This window comes from Schistocerca serialis, chromosome 1 (assembly GCF_023864345.2).
Source record: "Schistocerca serialis cubense isolate TAMUIC-IGC-003099 chromosome 1, iqSchSeri2.2, whole genome shotgun sequence".
In the NCBI taxonomy this organism is placed as follows: Eukaryota; Metazoa; Arthropoda; class Insecta; order Orthoptera; family Acrididae; genus Schistocerca; species Schistocerca serialis.
This window is the reverse complement of record NC_064638.1, coordinates 305,739,416-305,761,437: the sequence shown is the minus strand read 5'-3', so window position 1 is coordinate 305,761,437 and position 22,022 is coordinate 305,739,416. Positions and strand designations below refer to the sequence as shown.

Sequence of the window (22,022 nt, the reverse complement as noted above, 5' to 3'; positions counted from 1 at the left end):
TGAATATTTCTGCAGCTTCTTTCAGACTGTACTTCATTATAGTTCACTGCATCATCTGCAAAAAGTCTGAGGTTACTAATTAATATTGTTTGCAAGGTCATTTATATACAACATGAACAACGAAGTTCCCAACACACTTCCCAGAGACACATTCAGAGTTACGTCTGCATCGAAGATAACATGCTTTGTCTTCCCTACCAAAAAGTCCTCAATCCAGTCACAAATTTCACTTGATACACTGTACAATCAAACTTTTGACAAGAAGCCCAGGTGCAGTACTGAGTCAAATGCTTTTCAGAAATCAAGAAATACTGTATCTGTCTGACTCCCTTGATGCAAATCTTTCACTATGTCATGTGAGAGAAGTGCAAGTTGGGATTCACATGATCAATGTTTTCAGAATCCATGCTGGTTGGCATTCTATTCAAGATACTTTAATATGTTTGAATTCAGAATATGTTCTAGAAGATTCTATAACAAATCAATGTAAGTGACATTGGACAGTAGTTTTGTGGATCACTGCTACTTTCCTTCTTGTAGACGGGTGTGGTTTTTTCCAACTGACGGACACGGTTTTTTGTTCAGGTGCTCTACGATAGATTATAGTCAGAAGAGGGGCTAACTAGCTGCAACTTCAATATAGAATCTGATAGGAATTCCATGGGGCCCAGGAGCTTTGTTCAATTTTAATGATTCCAGCTGTCTCTCAATACCACGGACACTAATACTGATTTCACTCTTCTTTTCAGTGGTATGAGCATCAAATTGTAGCAATTCTCCTGGATTTTCCTTTATAAAGGAACATTGAAGAACAAAGTTAAGCATTTCAGCTTTTGCATTGCTACCCTCAATTTCTGTTCCTGTCTCATTTGCTAGAGACTGGACACTAACTTTGGTGCCACTTACAGCCTTTACATATGACCAGGTTGTCTTTGGATTTTCTGAAATATCATTTGCCAATATTCTGTTGCCAATATTCTGTTGTGCTAGCTATTGAAGGCTTCATGCATTTCCCTCTTGACAGCCAAATAAGTTTCATTCAGCATCTCCCTGTCTATAGTCCTGTGCTTTGTTTTACACCTGTTATGTAATAGCCTCTTGTTTCTTTAGAAGTTTCTTTACAGGGACTATACCATTGAGGGTTCCTCCCGTTATAAACTGTTCTACTGGATACATATTTGTCCATTGCATAGTCAGTTATCCTCTACATGCACCTGCCCTGTGTCGAAAGTTTCAAGTTCCTTACTGATATAAGACACTACTGATTTTTTATCTGCTTAACTGGACATATATATCTTTCTGCTTGTTTTAGTTGTCCTTTGTACATTGGTAATCATTGTTGCCACAATCGCATCATAATCATTGATGCCAATTTCAATGTGGACATCCTAAAGAGGTTAGGTCTATTTGTTGCCATTGGATCCAGTATATTTCCATCATAAATGGGGTTCTAAATAATCTGCTCTTGGTAGTTTTCAGAGAAGGCATGTAGTAATATTTTACAGTATGCGTTATCGTGCCCACCACTAACAAAACTGTAATTTTCCCAATTGATTGTAGGATGATTAAAGTCACCACTGATGATTACAGTATGATTGGGAAACTTAAGTACAAGCAAACTGAGGTTTTCTGTAAACTTTTTAGTTACATCAGGAGAAGAGTCTGTTTTGTGATAGCAGGATCCTATTACAATTTTATGACCACCCCTGATACTAAGTCTTGCCCAAAAAAACTCACATGCAGCTTCAGTTTCTGTTTGAAAACATCTCACTGGTATTAGTTCATATTTCAACCGGCTTTCTGCACCTAGTACTTAGTGAGCTTCACAGCAACACTTTGAACTCTGGCTCATTGTTGTGAATGCTTCAGCAGTTAACCACTAGGATTTTAATACTGTCACCTGAGGAAGGCATTTCTTTTGATCTTACACTGATAGTTTTGGGTTTACTGCATGGTTATCTGGATTGGATGGAGAGTCGCCTAATCTAAAAATCCTTTGTGTGCATTCCACACAGTCAGCTACCTGGCTAGTGCACACCTTACAGTTCTCATTCTGCCAATAACATTGTCAGTAGAGGGAGAACGAGCAGACACAGTTTCAGAGTACCCAGTTGCCCTCCAGGTGCGAAAGTACCCCACAGCCAGGAGAATCAGCATGGGGATCCAAAAATCTATGGAAATTTGTATTGTGTATCAGCAGGGAATGTGATCTGTAACTGAAAAAGTATCATAATAATCCCTCTACTGGCAAAAGATTCAGATTAGTTCTCCATTCAGATCTCTTGAGAGGGCAGTGCCAAGATGGAGGTGACTATGAGAAAATACTAGGAAAAATAAAGAAACAACAAAAAGGTTGCAGTCTTCGAGTCAAGGCAAGGAGTAGTCTGAGACTAGAAAATATAAAAATGGAAATGCTTAGGCAGAAACTAGATGTAGCAAAGGTCAGTGAGATATGACAGAAAAGAATAAAAATGTATGGTTGGACAAATACAGGATAATATCAACAAATGCAGAAAATGATTTAATGGGACTAGGATTTGATATGAACAGGAAGGAAGGACAAAAAGTTACTTAGTGGAAACAGATGTGATAGGGTTGTTCTGATCAGAATCAAAATCAAACCAATGCCAATAATTATAGTTTAGGTATACATGTCAATGTCAGAAACACAAGACGATGAGACAAACTGTTTATAGGGAGACAAATATGTAATTCAGCATTTAAAGGGAAATTAAAATCTGATAATCAAGGGGGATTGGAACACTATAATAGGAGGGAGACAGACTTATAAGAGAACATGCACTTAGCAACAGGAACAAAAGAGGAGAAAGATTCCTTGAGTTCTGCAATAAGTATTAGTTGGTAATAAAAAATACACTGTTCAAAAATCACAAGAGTAGGAGAGGTACTTTGACACTGGATTACATCATGGCGACACAGATATTCCAAAATCAAATATTAGATTGTAAGGCATACCTAGAAGCAGATGCACTCAGATTAGAAGTTAATTTTGGTGAAAAGAGTTGGCTGAAACTTAAGATAATCTTCAAGAAGCTTTACGATACAAGGAAGTAGGACACAGAAATACTGAGAAATGATATTCATCCTGAGGTAATGGATAATAGTAATAATTCCCTGTATCAACAGCAAGTTGCAAGTCTTTCAACTGGACACCATTTCAGTGACACATATTTCTAACCTACCCCAATAATCCTGCCAGAGAAGAGGAACTTGCAGTTCAATGTGAAATCTGAATGGTATATTATTCATAGCAAATCTTCTCATTATTGAGAGCTGAAAGCTGTGTTGAAGGTGGACTGAAATATTGCATGGTCCAACTGGGATTTGACCCTGCTACCTCTGGGTTACCAGACATGTGCTTTACTAGCTTTACTACTAGATTACCAGGCCTGACAGGCGACATATACTTCAGTAATGAGTACCTTAGTAGATAGTTCAGCTGAGGAGGAAAATAAATTCTGGTTAACAGAAGGAGTACTTTAATTGATCACACACAAGAAAGGAATTTTAAAATGTTCAGGAAAAGAGAAAAAAATTCAGCAGTATACATTGTTTATGATTAAAATCTATAGGAAGTGCAGGGAAGCTAAGTGAAACGACTGTAGGAAAAATATGAAGAAATCAAAAAGGAAATGGTCATCAGGTGGACTGATTTAGCATATAAAAAGTAAAAATAATTTTAGGTGATTTTAAAATGATGGACATTAACTTGAAAAATGTAAAAGAAATTCTAATGTTCAACACAGAGAAAAAGGAGATAAGTGGAATGAGTACAATGGGAGCCTCTACGAAGGAGTGGCACTGCCTGATAATGTGATGGAAGATGAAATGGTTGTTAGCATGGAGGACATAGAGTCAGAGCTTAATAAAGCTTTTGAAAACTGGTGATCAAACAATGCAGAAGGAACATATAAAATTCCAGTGGAATTTTTTAAATCAGTAGGGGAAGTGGCAACCAAATGATTATTGAAGTCAGTGTGTAAACATACCTTCAGACTTTTGGAAGAATACCATTTGCACAATTCCAAATATAGTAAGGGCAGATAAATGAGAGAACTGCTACACAATGAACATTACAGACATTGCATCTAGACATGCATATGTATGTCTGCCCATTTGGAGACATTTTGTATAAGTTAACTCTGATGAAGGCAATGTTTAGAAGCTCAGCAACATTTCCAATCCCTGTTTATATGCCTGTTGACCACTCAATGCCCCAACTATGCATCTACTTCCTTTATTTGTAGTCTCCCTGTCCTTTATAAAATCATATTACATTGTACAGTGCTGTAGACAGAATTACTCTGCTGCGGAGTATGCACTGGTATGAACCTTCCTGGCAGATTGAAACTGTTTGCCAGACCGAGACTCAAACTCAGGACCTTTGTCTTCTGCAGCCAAGTACACTATTGACTGAGCTAAACAAGCATGATTTGCAACCCGCCCTCACAGCTTTACTTCTGCCAGCACCTTGTCTCCTATATTCCAAACTTCACAGAAGCTCTCGTGCGAAACTTACAAGTGTATAACTCCTAGAAGAAAAGATATTGTGGAGATATGGCTTAGCCACAGCCTCGGAAAATTTCCATAATGAAATTTTCACTCTGCAGTGGAGTGTACACTGATATGAAACTTCCAGGCAGCTTAAAACTGTGTACAGGGGAGTTTCTGTGAAGTCTGGAAGGTAGAAGGTGAGGTATTGATGGAAGTAAAGTGCTGAGGATGGGTCATGAGTCATGCTTGGGTAGTTCAGTCGGTAGAGCACTTGCCTGTGAAGGGCAAAGGTCCTGAGTTCGAGTCTCGCTCAGGCACACAGTTTTAATCTACCAGGAGGTTTCAACAGTTCTGTAAGTTTGGACATACCAAGGAGTTTAGAGCATACTGACTAACATGTGATTGTATAATGTCTGGAGCCAAACAAATGAGATGTCATCAATCTCTGCCTGTTGTGTAATTATGCAACAAGGTAAAAGAAATCAGTATCATGGTGTCAGCTCCAAATTTCTGTAAAAACAAAATTAAGGAGTGTATCAAAATTAAAAAGTTGAGCAATCAGACAAACAGTGACAGAGTTTTGAATATATCCAAGGCTTGTCATCTGACAACCAGTTTTTAAAATCTGATCAACAGGTATACCACTGCTGGTGTCGGGAAAGCAAATTTGAAATATAAAGGATTGAGTACAGTTACCACCAGAATTTGAACTTGGTTGTAGATACTTGCACATTCTCAACAATATCTCACAATTTGCTTGGAGCCTAGACACCTAGAATACCTAAAATTATCACTCACAGTACACAGATAAGGTGACTGTGTCAGTAGAATCAACCTTTCTGAACACACACTAACAGACGAGTTCTATTTAAAAAATTCTGGAATATTTGTAATTTTGCGCCAATGATGTGTTGGAGCAAATGCAGTTGACATCCCTGCACACACTTGTGTTTAATTTGTAGATGCCAGAAGCTTCATTGTTGTATGTCTCTTAGTTATTGTTAAATGCTGTATTAAGTACAGTGTTGTGTCACACAGTTTGCGAATTTCAAAATGGCAGAATTAGAGGAACAACGCAGGTGTATTAAAGTTTGCGTGGAACTCAAGAAAACCTTTACCAAATGATGCAGGAAGCCTACAGTGATGAATGCTTAAGCTATAACGGATTTTACAAAAGGTTCACACAGTTTAAAAATGGCCAGATGGAAGTTAAAGATGATCCTTGTTCAGAACACCCTTTGACATCTACCAACGCTGTTCCTTAAAAGAATCATACGGCTTGTGGACTTTTTTAATTTCCAAAGTTGAAAACCCCATTGGGTTGAAAATGTGCAACAGTAGACAAGATAACAGAAAATTCGCAGACGATAGTTTGCATGATCAAAGCGAGAGGGGTACCAAGACTGCTTCTGGAAGGGATAATGACACTGAGAGCAATTGTGGAGGAGAGTATTTCAAAGGAGACCATGCACAGTAAGTAAAATGTAAATGAAAAAAAATTTGTGGACATAGTTCCGGAATTTTTGGATTGGACCTCATATATCTTTATTCTGTCTGTGTGTGACTCAACTCTTTATATTCACTAGGTTTTAATTAATTTTCTGATCTTGACTTGTTCTTTTTAATATATGATTTGATTGGTTCTAATTGAGCTAGTTTACATTTTAGTTTTTTATTAATTTGTTGATGTATTAACTTACTTTGCTGTAGTTTATATTGAGGGTAACATGTTGGTGTCATTATCTGAACATCCCCTCTGCGATCTGGATGCAAGGTGCTCTGCTGATTTGGTTACAAATTGATTTTTCAACATGTGTGTGTGTGTGTGTGTGTGTGTGTGTGTGTGTGTGAGAGAGAGAGAGAGAGAGAGAGAGAGAGAGAGAGATAGCTTGATAGTGGTTAAAAAGATAAAATAAATATGGTCTGTCATATAATCAGAATTCTCCAGTGTCGTCTATGTGGTTTCCTAGACTTATAGTTGCTTGAGAGTCTGTATGATGACTTTGATTATTGCACTACGGGGTCCTACAGCATTGATGGATTGCACTCTACACAATAAAGCTACAGAGATCCAAGACATCTTTCCCTCATTTAGTAACTGACCAAAGACTAGTTAAGGGTAAGGAGGCCCCAAGAGGTAGTGTCTTTTATTCGAGTATGCGCGGCTTAGCTAACATGAATTTTGAAAAGGACTTGTTAATGATATCTGTCATATCGCAGCTCAGTTGAAAATATGAATTGTCGTAGCCAATCACATTTATTATATTATACATTCTACTATACATTTCAGGGGCTTATACCTCCCTCCACAAGTGGATTTATGTTGATGTGGCATGGGCTGTATTGAATGTACAATTTTTGGGTAATGTATAATGACTGAAAGACAATGCCACGAGTTTCCTATAATTTGTTCATACAATACATCATGCGTATTAATGTCTACCTGGTGATGGTGGTATGAGTGTGTGAAAGATGCAGCGAAAATACAGAGTGAACATTAATAAAACCCAAAAACTGCAGGGACGATTTCCTGACTGAAGATGGAGGAAAAAAAGGTTGTATGAACATGTGCCCGGAAATGCATCATTGCCACGGTAGATGGTGGTGACAAATGAAAGTTCCTCTGACCATGTGGTGCATGTTTTTTGTGTGGTGCAGACTGTGTGATTGACACAGCATACTGTCAGCAGTAGAATGGTCTGGTATTCATGTCAGAAACAAGCTGAGATTGTGTTTGTGTACGGCCAAGCAGATGGAAACAGTGGAGAGGCAGCACAGGTGTACCAAAACAAGTACCCTCTCAGACACCAACCACATCACACAACATTTCAGGCCCTTTTTGGGCATTTGTGTTGTCATGGGTCCTTTCAGACAGATTATCTTGCAGGGAGGTGGCAGTCTGTGCATGCACCAGATTTTGAGGATTGGGTTCTACAGGATACTGAGACGAATCCTAGTACTAGCTCTAGGCAAGTGGCCTGCCAACAAGGTGTAAGCCAAAGTATGATTATGTGTATCATAAATCACAACTATGTGCATTGCATCCCGTAGTGGCCACTTCGAACATTTGTTGTGACATGTTTACAATGCAGCTCTGTACCGTGTTCTGCTACAGTTTGTTGTCGTTACACCATCCATTTCCAGACACATGTTCACAGTACCTTTTTTCCCCCATTTCCAGTCGGGAATTAATCACTGCAGTTTGTCAGTGTACACATATTTCACATATGAAAAATTGTCTGTACCTTGTTGTAACTTAAACTGTACAATGAGTTTTTGTCTGAAGCACTATGATTTAGTTTATGTGGTAAAGTGTAAGCTTTATTTGGCGATTTTCTGACTTCTCTTTTATGATGGCATCAGTGGATAATCCACCTAGAGGAAGCCTAATTTTCATGTTTGGCTTGTTATCAGTCAGCACTGGCTAAAGTATAAAGGACTATTCTTTGCAATTACTGCAGTTTGTTTGCTGCTGTTGACTGGAAAACCTGTATAATGCTCTCTACCATACACTACATCTCAGATCCACAGAGCAGTGTAAGTAGAATCATCTGCATGTTCAACTGCAGAATAATGCTGAAGACAACTTCCCCAGATGGTCCAGTGGTCTCAAATACTATCTGTGATTTATTGCTTGCACTTTTAAGACTTTATTGTTGGTCTGAGTCTCATTAGGATGACTTAATAGCTACTTAAAGGAGATGTGAACTTTTAATACTGGTGTCCAATGATATTTTAGGCACAGGATGAAGCAGCTGTTGGTTGGTAGCATTCGATGTTCCCTTGACACAGATCATGAATTATATTATCTTCATCTTGACTTGAAACTTATCACTGTATCATCTGATTTTGAGTGCCAAACCAACAGTGGTGTCTTGTATACAGTATAGTGTGGGTTGTGAATATCTAAACAGATATAAAATGATATTGTAAAGTTTTCATAATAATTTCACTTAAAGCGTAAAGTATTTTTCCACAGTGTCTTTTGTTAGTTTTATTTTTATTTATGTGTATTGATTATTGTAATTGAATTTTTTTTTTTTTTTTAAGGATATGGGGAAAAGGTCAAAAGACAAGCGTGACATTTATTACCGCCTAGCAAAAAGTGATGGTTGGAGAGCAAGAAGTGCTTATAAATTAATACAAATAGATGAGAAATTTAAGATTCTTGATGGTAAGTACTTTAGAAAGCCACAAACGTAAATAATTCTGGCTTAAACAAAGTTACAAGTATGTGTGTTTTATTGCTAAGTACAATCGTAAATAATATCAAAGCCACTGGTCAATCATTTTTAACTGTACAAAATATTTGGCAATTTCATTTCTTTGCGTTGTCTGTCATCCAAGTACCTACTGAAATATGATAAAAGTTGATACTTTTTGTTGTCATTGGTTTTTAATGAACCACTTTTCTGAAACGATTTTTGAAATCATAATTGTGGTAAGAAAAATGGTTCAAATGGCTCTGATCACTATGGGACTTAACATCTGAGGTCATCAGTCCCCAATTGTGGTAAGACACAGCATTAATTTTGAAAAAGTCCAGTGTTTTGTGTTTATTTAAAAAAAAAAAAAAATACATTTGGTGTGGTACACACAAAGAAGCATTAGCTAGATATCCATAAAGTAAGTTTTCCGCTCGTCCCACAGCTTGCAAACTATATGTTGCGTGAAGCGACTGCATGCACATCATAAAGTACTGATGTGCCTTGGTGCATGTGCTAATGGAACTTTCTGAGGTCTCGTAGTAGCTTCAAGCCAGCAGTTGTTAATGGAGGCTCAAATTTCAGTTCCCATTATGTGTGAAGTGGGGTGCTGATAAAGTTTTTGAATGCACAGATTTAAATTCGTCATCATCTGTGCCAGGCCCATACGCATAATGTCATGAGCAAGCATTTGGCATGTCACAAGTGCAGCAACTTTGTAACTGGTCACCTAGATGTTTATGACAAAGAGCGCAGCAGGAGACCATGCCTCTGTACAAGCAAACTTGTGGAGCTCTTGCTGGAACACATTGTGGAGAATCGTCACATCACAGTCATGGCACTCAGCAGTCAGTTCTCACAGATGTAATGATACTTTTTGCACAGAATTGTCATGGAACCCTTATTGTTCAGAAGAGCAACTGGCTCCAGAACAATAAGCAGAGTGTATGGGGGCAGCTTTCACTTTTCTGCAGCAGTACCATGATGACAGGAATGAGTTTCTGAACTGGATAATCACAGGTGATGAGACATGGCTTGCCCACAGTAGTCCAAAAATCAAGCAGCAATCAATGTGTTGGTGTCACACTGCAAGATGAAATTCGAGCAGACTGTGTCAATGCTGAACGTGCTGTGTTGACTGTTCTGGGACAAATGGAGAGTTCTCTTTTCAGATTCCTGATCATGGGTAAGACAGGGAATGCTGATCATTCATGCAAAATAATGCAGAAATAGTGATAGGTCATTCAGAACAAGTGGTGCAGAAAGCTCAGTTCTGGTGCCACCTTGCTGCACAATAACATTCAGCCACACACAACTCTTGCAAATGTTGTACTGTGGCAACAAGTGCAACAGGAACCAACATCAATCCGCACAGTGTACATCATGGTGATGATATTCCAGTCCATCCGAGGCAGAAATTTAAACCAGCTGGCTTGCTAGCAGATCGATAGAGGGCAACATTAGTAGCCAGGCAAGCAGCAGATCCAAGGTTTGTGCACAGCACCAGTCAGTGCATGCAGGCCAGTCTGTGCACACAGACCAAACTATTTCCTACTTCCTCTGATACTAAGTTTTAACTAATCATTTGGAAATGTTACTCTGCGAGACAACTATTTACGCCTGCACTGTGATGGTAGCCAGCAGTTCCAGTGCAGCCAGCCACATTGGATAGACCTCACCTGGATAGACCTCACCTACCATGATGAGTGCTTCTACTCTTTGCCATCACTGTGAAGTTGTACTGGCCCAAACAGGACTATGCCAAGTGGAGGGAACTTGGTATTTCATTTTTCTGCTTCTCCTACACTTGCAAAATGTACCCTAAGTGCCAGTATTGCAAAATTCTTTGCTACTGACTTCAAAGGCATTCAACTGTCACTGTTACTTTTTGGAACTCAGATTGTTTGAGGATTCAGTCAGTCAAGAAAGTTCTTATTCTTAAGAAGTAAGTTACTGTGTTCATCCCCTACAGCCCGAACCTAACTCCCAATGATGTCCATCTGTTTCGGAATCTCAGGAAATTACTGTTCAACCAGAGTCAGCATTTTGAGACTGACAGAGAGGCATAGATGGTTGTCACACATTGATTCCAATCCCTTGCAGCAAAATTCTTTGACACACAGATACAAAAGTTGGTCACACACAGGACAAGAGCCTGAATTTCGGGGGTGAATATGTTGCAAAATAGCTCGACACATTTTGTTTCTATTCCAATAAATCTTTCAATTAAATTGTGTTTTGTTTCTGTTCATGATCTATTTACTTCACATTTTTACACAATACTCCAATAAATATGTGGACAGACAAAGGCTATATATATATATTTTAATGTATCAGTATATATACATTATGAAACAGGAAAACAGTGTTATTAAAAATCTAAAAATTTCTTGACCAATGTACTTCAGATTTGTACACAATACACTAATAAAGATTCAAAGAGATATGGGCTATATATTTTTTTAAACACTATACAGATTTGATGTTAAAATTGGCTGCAAGAAAGAAAAAGCTGTGCTATGAAAATGTGTGGTTTCATTTTCTTTCTCTCAGTCAGTTTTAACAACAAGAGTGGGGCATTTAAACAATTAGACAAATTATTTCTTCCACATATATTCTTTCTTCTTATATATAATATTAAACAAAAATTGTATATACAACAATGTGCTATTTTGTTGTCGTCCTTGCAATTGGTTGTAACAGAAAACAGGAAAGATGTATTTATGGCTTATCAGCTTACAATTAGGGAATCTGAATCATCTGAAGTGAGAATGGGCACACACATGTACCAACATGAAAAAAAAAAATTGTCCAGAAGCTAGCAGAGTTACCAATCTTGTTTATGTGGCATTTGGTGGTATGTTACTTTTACTCCTAAATAATTTAGCTTCCACCTGATCTTTCTGTAACCATAACTATTAATTTTGCTATTTCTGATATCTCTGTTGTGGCTACTGATTTTCCAAAATAAAAAACTAGGGACTGAGAAAATAAGCACATAGCATTTAGATTGCTGTACTACAGCTCCCAAAAACTTTGTCAAGTTCCTTTATTCTTGAGCATCCTCATACTTTTGCAGCACAATGATTGTTCCATAAAATTTCTGGTGTGCATCTGCATAAATGTCACTTTAATCGTTACTTAGATGTATATAATGAAACATACTCTAAGAAAAAAAAGACACACTACTACAGAATTATCCAAGTGGGATGGATATCGGTAGTGTGATGTACACATACAGACAAACAAATGATTACAATTTCAGAAAAATTCGGTGATTTACTCAAGCAAAAGAGCTTCAGAAACTGAGTATGTCAATAATGTGTTGTCTGTCTCTGGCCCTTATGGAAGCAATTATTTGGCTTGCATTTATTGATGGAGTTTTTGGATGTCCTGAGAGATATTGTGCCAAAGTCTGTCCAGTTGGCACATTAGATTGTCAGAATTCCGAGCTGGTTGGAGGGCTGTGCCTATAATGCTCCAAACATTCTCAGTTGGGTAGATATCTGGTGATGTTGCTTGCCAAGGTATGGTTTTGCAAGTGCGAAGACATGTGATAGAGTCTCTTTCCATGTGTAGGTTGGCATTATCTTGCTGCAGTGTAAGCCCAGGATGGCTTGCCATGAAAGGCAAAAGGCAACAAAAGGGATGTGGAATATCATCGACATACTGCTGTGCTATGAGAGTGCTGCAGATGATAACCAAAGGGGGTCCTGCTATGAAATGAAATGGCATCCCAGACCATCACTCATGGTTGTTGGGCTGTATGACAGGTAACAGTCAGATTAATTCCCCCCTCCATCCAGGGCATCTCCAGACATGCCTTCATTGGTCATTGGGGCTCAATTTGAATTGGGGCTTGATTACTGAAGACAATTCTGCTTCAGTCACTAAAATTCGAGTCTGAATATGGCCAACACCACTGCAAATGGGCTGGTTGGTGTACAGAGGTCAGTGGTAGTCTCGGTGCAAGGGACATCTTGAGCTCAGCCCCACTCTTTGAGTTGCCTAAAAATGGTCTTTGTGGTCATTGAAGCACCAGTTGCATGTCAGATTGATGATAATGATGAATCCAAGGCTCTGAGGGCATCTACGATGATTGTCCCGTTCTCCTGTTCTGTTATCTCTCTAATTTGACGGCTTCCTTCTTGATGCAGTGTTCAGCCATGGTACATGGATTCCTGCCAACATCATTGAATAGTGGCATTGTTCCTATTCAAATGTCGAGTGATTTGCTGTTTGCTGCAAACGGCTTCTTTGAGTCCAACAACACATCCCCTCTCAAATGCTGACATCTACATATATTGCCCATGCACCTGTCTGTGAGGCATGACTGAGTACATAGAATGAAATTCAGAAAGACTTCATGCAATGGTATTGTCATGTCCCCTGTTTCCTGTTCTTGCAAGCAGGATGGTGAACTTGTTCTGCAGTGTCACACATTCATCCATCAGCTGCCAAAATTTACAGTTTTGCATTTTCTGTCAATATCTGTATGTATATCAATTTGTGACTAATTTGCATAACTGCTTTGTGGTACATCTTTTGTTTCTCGGAATGTATTTCTTGCTAAAATTTAGCAAAACAAAGTACAGATTAAATTAAAGTGCATTGCTACTGGGACAGGAATCTCCAGTGCCATAAGGGAAACTACATAAGGAGCCAAAAATTAACCATAATCAAGGATCAAGGTTTTGTTAAGTGTGTCAAACATTATACATAGTATTTAGAAAAGTTATAGGTAGCAAAAAATATAAGATAATATGCCCATTGCTAAACATAGAAGTAAGACAGTGGCAGTGTAGTCTACTGTCAAATCAGAATTGGGAACCCATGTTAAAAGTCAAGCTATTTTGCTAATTAATTTAAAAAATGATATTACTGTAACTGCTGTTCAAAATTAAATGGTTCAATAAAATCTGATGTAGACTTGAGAGCCCATTTACAAAAGGATAATTTCAGAAACAGTGACAAAAAAACTGTTTCAAAACTTTTAATAAAATCTGTAAAACAGATGTGGGATACACAATATTGTTCTTAAAGAACAAAAATTCAGTGGGATGGAATGGAATATGAATCACTGTAACCACAACTGCATATATCATCATTTCATATCCAGTTATTAATATTGTCAGTCAGTTCCTGGTACAAGGGTGTTACCCAAATGTGTCACTATATGCAGAGAAAAATTCTTTGCTTTGTAAGAGGTCAACAGGAGGTCTGGAAAGTTAACCTCCACACTCTTTTTCACCCTCCTCCCCTCCTAGAGGCATCTAAAGTAATCAAAAAGATTGTGTCAAACCAAAAGAAAATAAATTCTTCCATAAAATGCGTTTTTAATAAGTTTTTCTTCTGTAAAGTGAAATGCACTGTAAATGCCATCAGTAAGTTTACAAGGGGGTGGTTAATGAAAAGATAGGTTAATTGTAAATGGATTACATTCATTACAGTAGACAAGAAACTCAAATCCACTGAGATAGAAATTGATGACTGGGCAAGATTCAGCATCAAGAGTGGACACAAACTTATAATTAGTGCTTCTATTGATTATTCGACTCAGTCCCCTGAAGAATGTAGAAACTGTAGAAAAGCTTCAGGTTGCTAGTACAAGTAAGGTAATCTTTGGAAGAGACTTTAATTGTGCAGCAATCAATTAGGATAGTTATAGTTTTGTAAACTGAGGACATGACAAAACTTTCTTTGAGTAATACCAAACAGTTAGTTTTGTAGAAATTACAATATTTTGAATAGGATTTATCTGTTTTGAACATGAAAACAATTGCTGCCTTATGCAGAAATTCATGTTGTAGGAAACTGTCATGTCTGGCTAACGAGGCAATTCAGCTTGACACAGTTAAAAGAGTCCACCTAAAAAAGAGGAATGGTGAAGAAAAGTTTAATTTAGAACTGATACTAATTTCATCTGGATACGTGTGGCTGGATTGGCACACCAGATTGAGTATAAAGGAAGTAGTATCAAAGGATTACTCATCAATTAATTACAGTAATTCTCTTGTTTCTGTCACAGCATTGGAAGATAGGTGCATGTCAGAAGCTGAATGGATTTTTAAAACAGAGAACTGATGTACAAACATTGTTAAATAACAAATTCTTGTCATGAGTTGAGTGTCAAGATGCACACTTACATTTCAAAATTATAACAGCAACAAAAAGACAATCACAAAAGAATGAAGCTATAAACACTTCCAAGAAAATACTATATAGGTCATCAAGTATTCAAAATGCATACTGTCTACTCCAGTAAATTTATTCAGTAGGTGGTGCAAGGACTTATGGAGAGACTGGAGAGTGTAAGGATACAGTATCCTTACATAGTATCCATCATGCACAATGCAGTGATCATAAAATAAAGCAAAGCCTGTAATGCAGTAACAGTGTGTGAGTGAGTGAGAGAGAGTCGAATGTTAGAGTCCATGAGTGGAAGTCGGGTGTGCGAGAGGCTAGAGATGGTTGTTTGGTAACGAGACTGGGGATTAGTGGTAGAATATAGGTGTAATTGCACACAGTATTTGATTTCTGTTGAGTGTTTATGAACGCTGGTTTACAAAAGGGTGTTTTAATTAATAAAATGCAGTATTTGTGAAAAGGAGATGTTATCATTTAGTAGTTTTCCTTAGATTTCACAAGAAAAGAAGGGCACAACAATGAGTTTCATGAAAAGGAGCTATTTACCTATTGTGCTAAATTAATTAAATATAACTTTATCTTCAGCGTATGTGAATAATAGTTTTGTGCAAAACTGTGGGGGGATGTTATAAGATATTCCTTTGATTTCATTGCATATGCTGTGACAGTATAATACTTTAAATCCTCTTGGCTCATCAGGAACATATGCATAGACTTCATCTTTGAGTTTGCACCAGAGAGAAAGTCCTATGGTATCTAATCAGGCTGATGAGTAGGCCAACTGATAATTTCTTCACTTTGTATCCAGTGACCAGGAAAGGACTGAGTAGGCACTTTCCTAGCCATAAGTGAGTAGCATACTGGATGCCCATCATGCTAGTACCACATACATCTATATATTTCAAATGTCACTTCTTCTGGGAGAGTCTATAATGCTTTGGTAACAAATTGTGCTTGTCTTGTACTCATTAAGATTCCTTCATTAGCGTAGGAACCAATCATTCAGTCTCACAACAAATGTTCACACTTCACTGACTGTTGTTCAACCTGACTCAGCCAGTGCAAATTCTCAGCGGCCCAATAATCCATGTTTCTGACATAAAGATATACATGATTTATGAAGGTAGCTTAATTGGTGAAGATAATTCTTTAAAGAAAGAACCTTTTGTCCAAGTGTCACACCAGAACTGAGCAAAACATTCCATACATATTCTGCTATCCCACTAGTTAATCTGCTGGTGAAGTGTCACATGATACGGATGGAAGCTGTTTGTATGTTAAAAGAGAACAATACTGGGTTGATGTATTCCAGAGGCACTCACAGTTTCTTGAGATTAGTTTGAATTATGAGCAACAGCTGTCAGAACTTTTTTTTCTGAACTCATTGCAGACTTGCTCCTTACCCTCTGTGTATTGTTCCAGTGCCCTTCCAATTTGCTGAATTGTCATTCCTATTGAACACTTTTACTTTTATGAGTACAATTCAACTGTTCTCTTCACATTCCTTCTTTGCTCTTCATAAAAAAGTAGTGTATCTGTTATCTTATGGTTTGTGGAAGATATTTATTATAGCAAGCTCTCCAGTGCTCCACCCATGTGAACAACACAGGCAAATGAAAGCTATAGTTTCTCTGTGACCCTTTTATACCAATATTGTGGTATGGCAATACTCTGTTTTCTCTTTATCCAATCTGACATATTTTCTTATTTAAGTGTGAAATCATGGACTTCTGCCTAAGACAGCAATCACTTTCATGCACAAAACAGATGGAGTGTAGAATCTTAATATTGTAATTTCTCTGAAACTGCTAGTTAGACTTCAAATAGTGAAATGCAGTACAATTTGGCTCTCTTATAACCCTTCATTGACCTCATTTTTAGTCTTTTACTCCATTTTGCAATCCATGTTCTTGGTTTACTGTTGTCTTTATCAGTTGTCATTATTCATTGGTCTTTGAAGCTCTACCCACCTCTCTCTTCCTAACCTGTACATATTTTTTTTTTTTAAAAAAAAAACTTCTTTCCTTCTGTCCAAGAACTGCAAGAGGCACATTTGATGGTAGTCCCTCCACTTGAGAATTTCAACTTCATCCTCTGCTGTCAGTCTATTTTTCTGCATCTTTATACTTTTTTAGTTATTGGAGTTTGATGTACTGGAAATTACCAGCATTTTCTTTTTTTAACTTCCTGTGGTAGTTTTCATATCTTTTTGTTATTGGTAACTCTTTATTTCCACTTTAGATAGGGACCGTATTGGATTCCGTAGAAATGTTGGAACACGTGAGGCAATACTAACCTTACGACTTATCTTAGAAGAAAGATTAAGAAAAGGCAAACCTACATTTCTAGCATTTGTAGACTTAGAGAAAGCTTTTGACAATGTTAACTGGAATACTCTCTTTCAAATTCTGAAGGTGGCAGGGGTAAAATACGGGGAGCGAAAGGCTGTTTACAATTTGTACAGAAACCAGATGGCAGTTATAAGAGTCGAGGGGCATGAAAGGGAAGCAGTGGTTGGGAAAGGAGTGAGACAGGGTTGTAGCCTGTCCCCGATGTTATTCAATCTGTATATTGAGCAAGCAGTAAAGGAAACAAAAGAAAAATTCGGAGTAGGTATTAAAATTCATGGAGAAGAAGTAAAAACTTTGAGGTTCGCCGATGACATTGTAATTCTGTCAGAGACAGCAAAGGACTTGGAAGAGCAGTTGAATGGAATGGACAGTGTCTTGAAAGGAGGATATAAGATGAACATCAACAAAAGCAAAACAAGGATAATGGAATGTAGTCAAATTAAATCGGGTGATGCTGAGTGAATTAGATTAGGAAATGAGACACTTAAAGTAGTAAAGGAATTTTGCTATTTAGGGAGTAAAATAACTGATGATGGTCGAAGTAGAGAGGATATAAAATGTAGACTGGCAATGGCAAGGAAAGCGTTTCTGAAGAAGAGAAATTTGTTAACATCGAGTTAGATTTAAGTGTCAGGAAGTCGTTTCTGAAAATATTTGTATGGAGTGTAGCCATGTATGGAAGTGAAACATGGACGATAACTAGTTTGGACAAGAAGAGAATAGAAGCTTTCAAAATGTGGTGCTACAGAAGAATGCTGAAGATAAAGTGGGTAGATCACGTAACTAATGAGGAGGTATTGAATAGGATTGGGGAGAAGAGAAGTTTGTGGCACAACTTGACTAGAAGAAGGGATCGGTTGGTAGGACATGTTTTGAGGCATCAAGGGATCACAAATTTAGCATTGGAGGGCAGCGTGGAGGCTAAAAATCGTAGAGGGAGACCAAGAGATGAATACACTAAGCAGATTCAGAAGGATGTAGGTTGCAGTAGGTACTGGGAGATGAAGACGCTTGCACAGGATAGAGTAGCATGGAGAGCTGCATCAAACCAGTCCCAGGACTGAAGACCACAACAACAACAACAACAACAACATAGGGACCGCTCATCCACATAATGGATTATTTATTTTTTATTGCTATGATATATTAAGATAAATTTCTGAAAAAAATTGTTATTACTACAGTTACCAAAATTTTTATCTGCCTGGGCTGAATATGCAAAAAAATTCTCTTTGTTGCAGAAGTTAGACGAGTAGTTGATTTGTGTGCTGCTCCAGGTAGCTGGAGTCAAGTCCTATCCAAAAGACTCAGGTAAGTTCCTAATATTTTGTCACCACTATATGTGAGTAATGTGCATCAGCAGTACTACAACACATCTGTTACTACCAGTCACAAACCTTCTGATGTCATCATGATTATTCTTAAATCATATTTTATAGAGGGTACTTTTAAATCTTTGATAAGGTGATGGTTCAAAAGAAATGCATCTTGGCTGATGAAGATTAACAGGAAAATGTATTGAAGATTTTTAATAGTTTCTCATGCACACGACTTTGGTTATCATACACAGCCTGATCTAAAGTATCTGAACATCTGTTAATGAACATTAATATGGAGTGTGTCCACTCTTCACCTCTATGACAGCTTGAACTCTGCAGGGGATACCGAAACCAGAGAAGGTAGCTACATTGAGCGAAGTCGATATTCTAAGTCATCCCAAAGGTGTCCAATTGGGGTCAGGTTGAGACTCTAGGTACATCAGCCTATTTCAGGAATGTTATTGTCCACAAACCGTTGCCTCACAGGTGCTGCTTTGTGATTTGGTGCATTGTCATGCTGACACAAGCAATCATCATCTCCGAACTGGTCCTCTGTTGTAAGCAGTTCACAGTGTTGTACAGTGTGTTCATATCCTGCTGCATTTAGCATTTTCTGAAGTGTAATAAGGGGAGCACACACCAGTGCTGAGAAACACCCCCGTACCATAGCACTTCCTTCTCCTTCATTGTTATCTGTACACTGGATGGCTTGTAATGTTGTCCAGGTATTCATTGAACTCAAGCCATTCCCTTGGTTTGCCACAGGGTATAGTGTGAAACAATACTCCAAATAACTCTTTTTCCAGTCATCCACTGTCCATTGGCATTGCTCTTAACAGCAACTCGACACTGCACAATAATCATTAATGAACTGTGACAGGAGCCCAAACAGAAGTTGTAGATGTACTAGGGCATTTATAAAAGCTCTGAAATACCAACTGAAACCTGGATCTGAAGCTAGAACAGAAACAATGGTTGATTGCTGCCCTTTACCATTTTGAAAGTCATATCACAGTCGTTGAGTACATTCAACTTCTCTAATGGAAGGTACTTTTATGAGCAACTCAGTTGTTGCTTACATAGATTACAGAAATGCACAGACATAGTGCTAGCTCGACTACTGATAGTATTCTGGAAGTCAGGAGTGATTCCTTCTGCTGACTTAATGCGATTTTTTATGACCACTCTCTGCAATGTTCAATAGTCGTCCTTGTACATCAGTACATGAGGTCTGCCTGGTCTTGGTGTATCTGTCGTTGTTCCTTTGTTCTTCCATGTCACAGTCACATCACCAACAGTCAAATTGGTAGCTATAGAAGGGTTGAAATTTCCTGATGGATTTGTGCCATCCATCAACTAGTTTTTGGTCAATGTCACTGAACTTTCCTGCTTGACCCGTTCGTCTGTTACTGCTTCTGTATTAACAACACAACACTCTCCACCTCCTTTTACACTGGTGGATCAGCCTCTCATGGCATCTAGTGCCCAATTACGCCTTTCATAGTAGTGTACTTCAAACTGTTCATGAAATAAAAGGTTTTGTTCAATATTTGACTCATCCTATATAATTACATATCCTATTGTATCTTCTGAGAAGGAAATGTCAGTATGTCTAGTGGTTATTATATATGACTAAATAATATAGTTAGAACAACTAGTAGCTGTAGTTTCTGTTATTTTCAATTAGAAATATGCTAGGGGGTATATACTGACAAATACACAAACAAGCTGGTTCATCTGACCTCAAGAAGGATAAGCAATAATCTCAGGTCCTGTGGAGACATATAAGTTATAAACATTACTTTTTCATAATGCTTTAGTTACTAAATAGCACTAATATCTCCTTTGCTACTGAGTACTTTTTTGTTCTATATTTGTTCTGTCAGCAGATGGATAGTTCATTCTACACAAAGAACTGTCATGGTTATCCAAACTCTTGTGGAATTAATTTAAACATTTATCTGTATGGACAGGCATATTCTTCTGCTTACATTTGCAAAATTTTGGAAGAGCAGAGTTTAATGTACCATCTGTCATGCTGCACAAGGTATGGTAGGTGACCAGTCATGGTGGTTTCTTTTTTTACCAAAACAAAACAAAACAAGGCACCATTTGCCTTAATCATTTTAGGAATATCATAGAAATTCTAAGTCTCAGTTGCTGGGTGAGGATTTGAACTCCGCTCCTTCCAAATGCGCCAGGCCTTTTAACCACAATGCCACCACATGTGATGCTCACATTCTAGCAAAAACTACTAACAGATTTTTGTAATTCCAGGTAGTCTGGTAATTTATGTGAAAGATTGTTAAAGTACAGTTTTATTTCTAAATATTTATTGTTGTGGATTTCTGTTTCTTTTATTTATACCCTTTCTTATCCAGTCAGCCACTTGTCGGTTTGTCCCATATGCTTAAAAGAAAAGAATAATTAGCTGTTGTCTCTAACAAGAAACATTTCTGCTTTTAAAGGGCTGATGATCCCAACACAGATACAAAAATTGTTGCTGTTGATTTGATGATAATGGCACCCATTGATGGTGTCACATGTATCTGTGGTGACATTACAAAGGGTGAAACAGCTAAAGAAATTGTTAACCAATTTGATGGAAGCTTAGCAGATCTTGTGGTTTGTGATGGAGCACCAGATGGTAAGTTCTATTCTGAAAATTACTTCAGTGTGTTTGACACAGTATACATTAAGTCAGTGGCTAATCAGCTAAATACCATCTAGAACTAGTTTTCAATATGGATACAAGCTGATGAAATTAATTAAAATTTGTTCCAAGGCTGGGACTTTAACCCGAGTCTCCTATTTACTAGGCAGATGTGCTATATACTATATAACCCTGGCATAGTGGCTAACACAGCTACAGCGAATACTCTAATCCAGTGCCCTCCCTAACACAGCTGACGATTTAAAAAGGAGCAAATCAAGATGGGCTGAGGTGTGAATTGGAGACATGTAGATTATATGTGCCTGAGGTATAAACAAGATTTCTCCTTTATGTGCAAAGCTAGAGTGCTATTACAATATCGGAGAGCTTCGGCAGTACTGACAGATTAAGAAGGGGAAAATCAAGATGAGCTGAGGTGCGAATTGAAGTCTGTATGCCGGGATGATGTAGTGGGTAGCACATATGCCTAGCAAACTAGTTTTGTTGTACAATCTTTGTGCCTCTTATTTGGTAGTGGAATGCACTGATTTGGTAATGTAGTTACTGTATCTATATAGCTTATACATCTTATTCATTACTCTAGTGCAACACAGATGTATTAATCACTTTTGTAATTCTGTCTTTCCTTTTTTGTCTAGCATATTGAAAAAAATGACTTAAATGACTTGTATCAAAAGTCTGATTTGCTGGTAACAGCTATTGAAATGTATCCCTTTCGTTTCACAATATGTATTTGAGGGTACATCACTATTTACTAAATAGAAGAGATATGGAGTAAGGTATAGGTACATCAAATGGATGTCAGTGACAC

The 22,022-nt window shown here is 37.8% G+C and overlaps 1 protein-coding gene across 2 annotated transcripts in view; it reads left to right on the top strand.

Annotated features, from left to right (window-relative positions):
* Positions 1–22,022, top strand: part of LOC126469085 (putative tRNA (cytidine(32)/guanosine(34)-2'-O)-methyltransferase) — a 77,955-nt gene that overhangs the window by 11,303 nt on the left and 44,630 nt on the right. For both annotated transcript variants that reach the window (XM_050096604.1, XM_050096603.1), the window contains exons 2-4: positions 8,566–8,689; positions 18,460–18,529; positions 21,006–21,184. In XM_050096604.1, coding sequence (XP_049952561.1) covers positions 8,569–8,689; positions 18,460–18,529; positions 21,006–21,184 — 370 coding nt within the window. In that variant the 5' untranslated portion in view covers positions 8,566–8,568. The remainder of the gene's footprint in view (positions 1–8,565; positions 8,690–18,459; positions 18,530–21,005; positions 21,185–22,022) is intronic.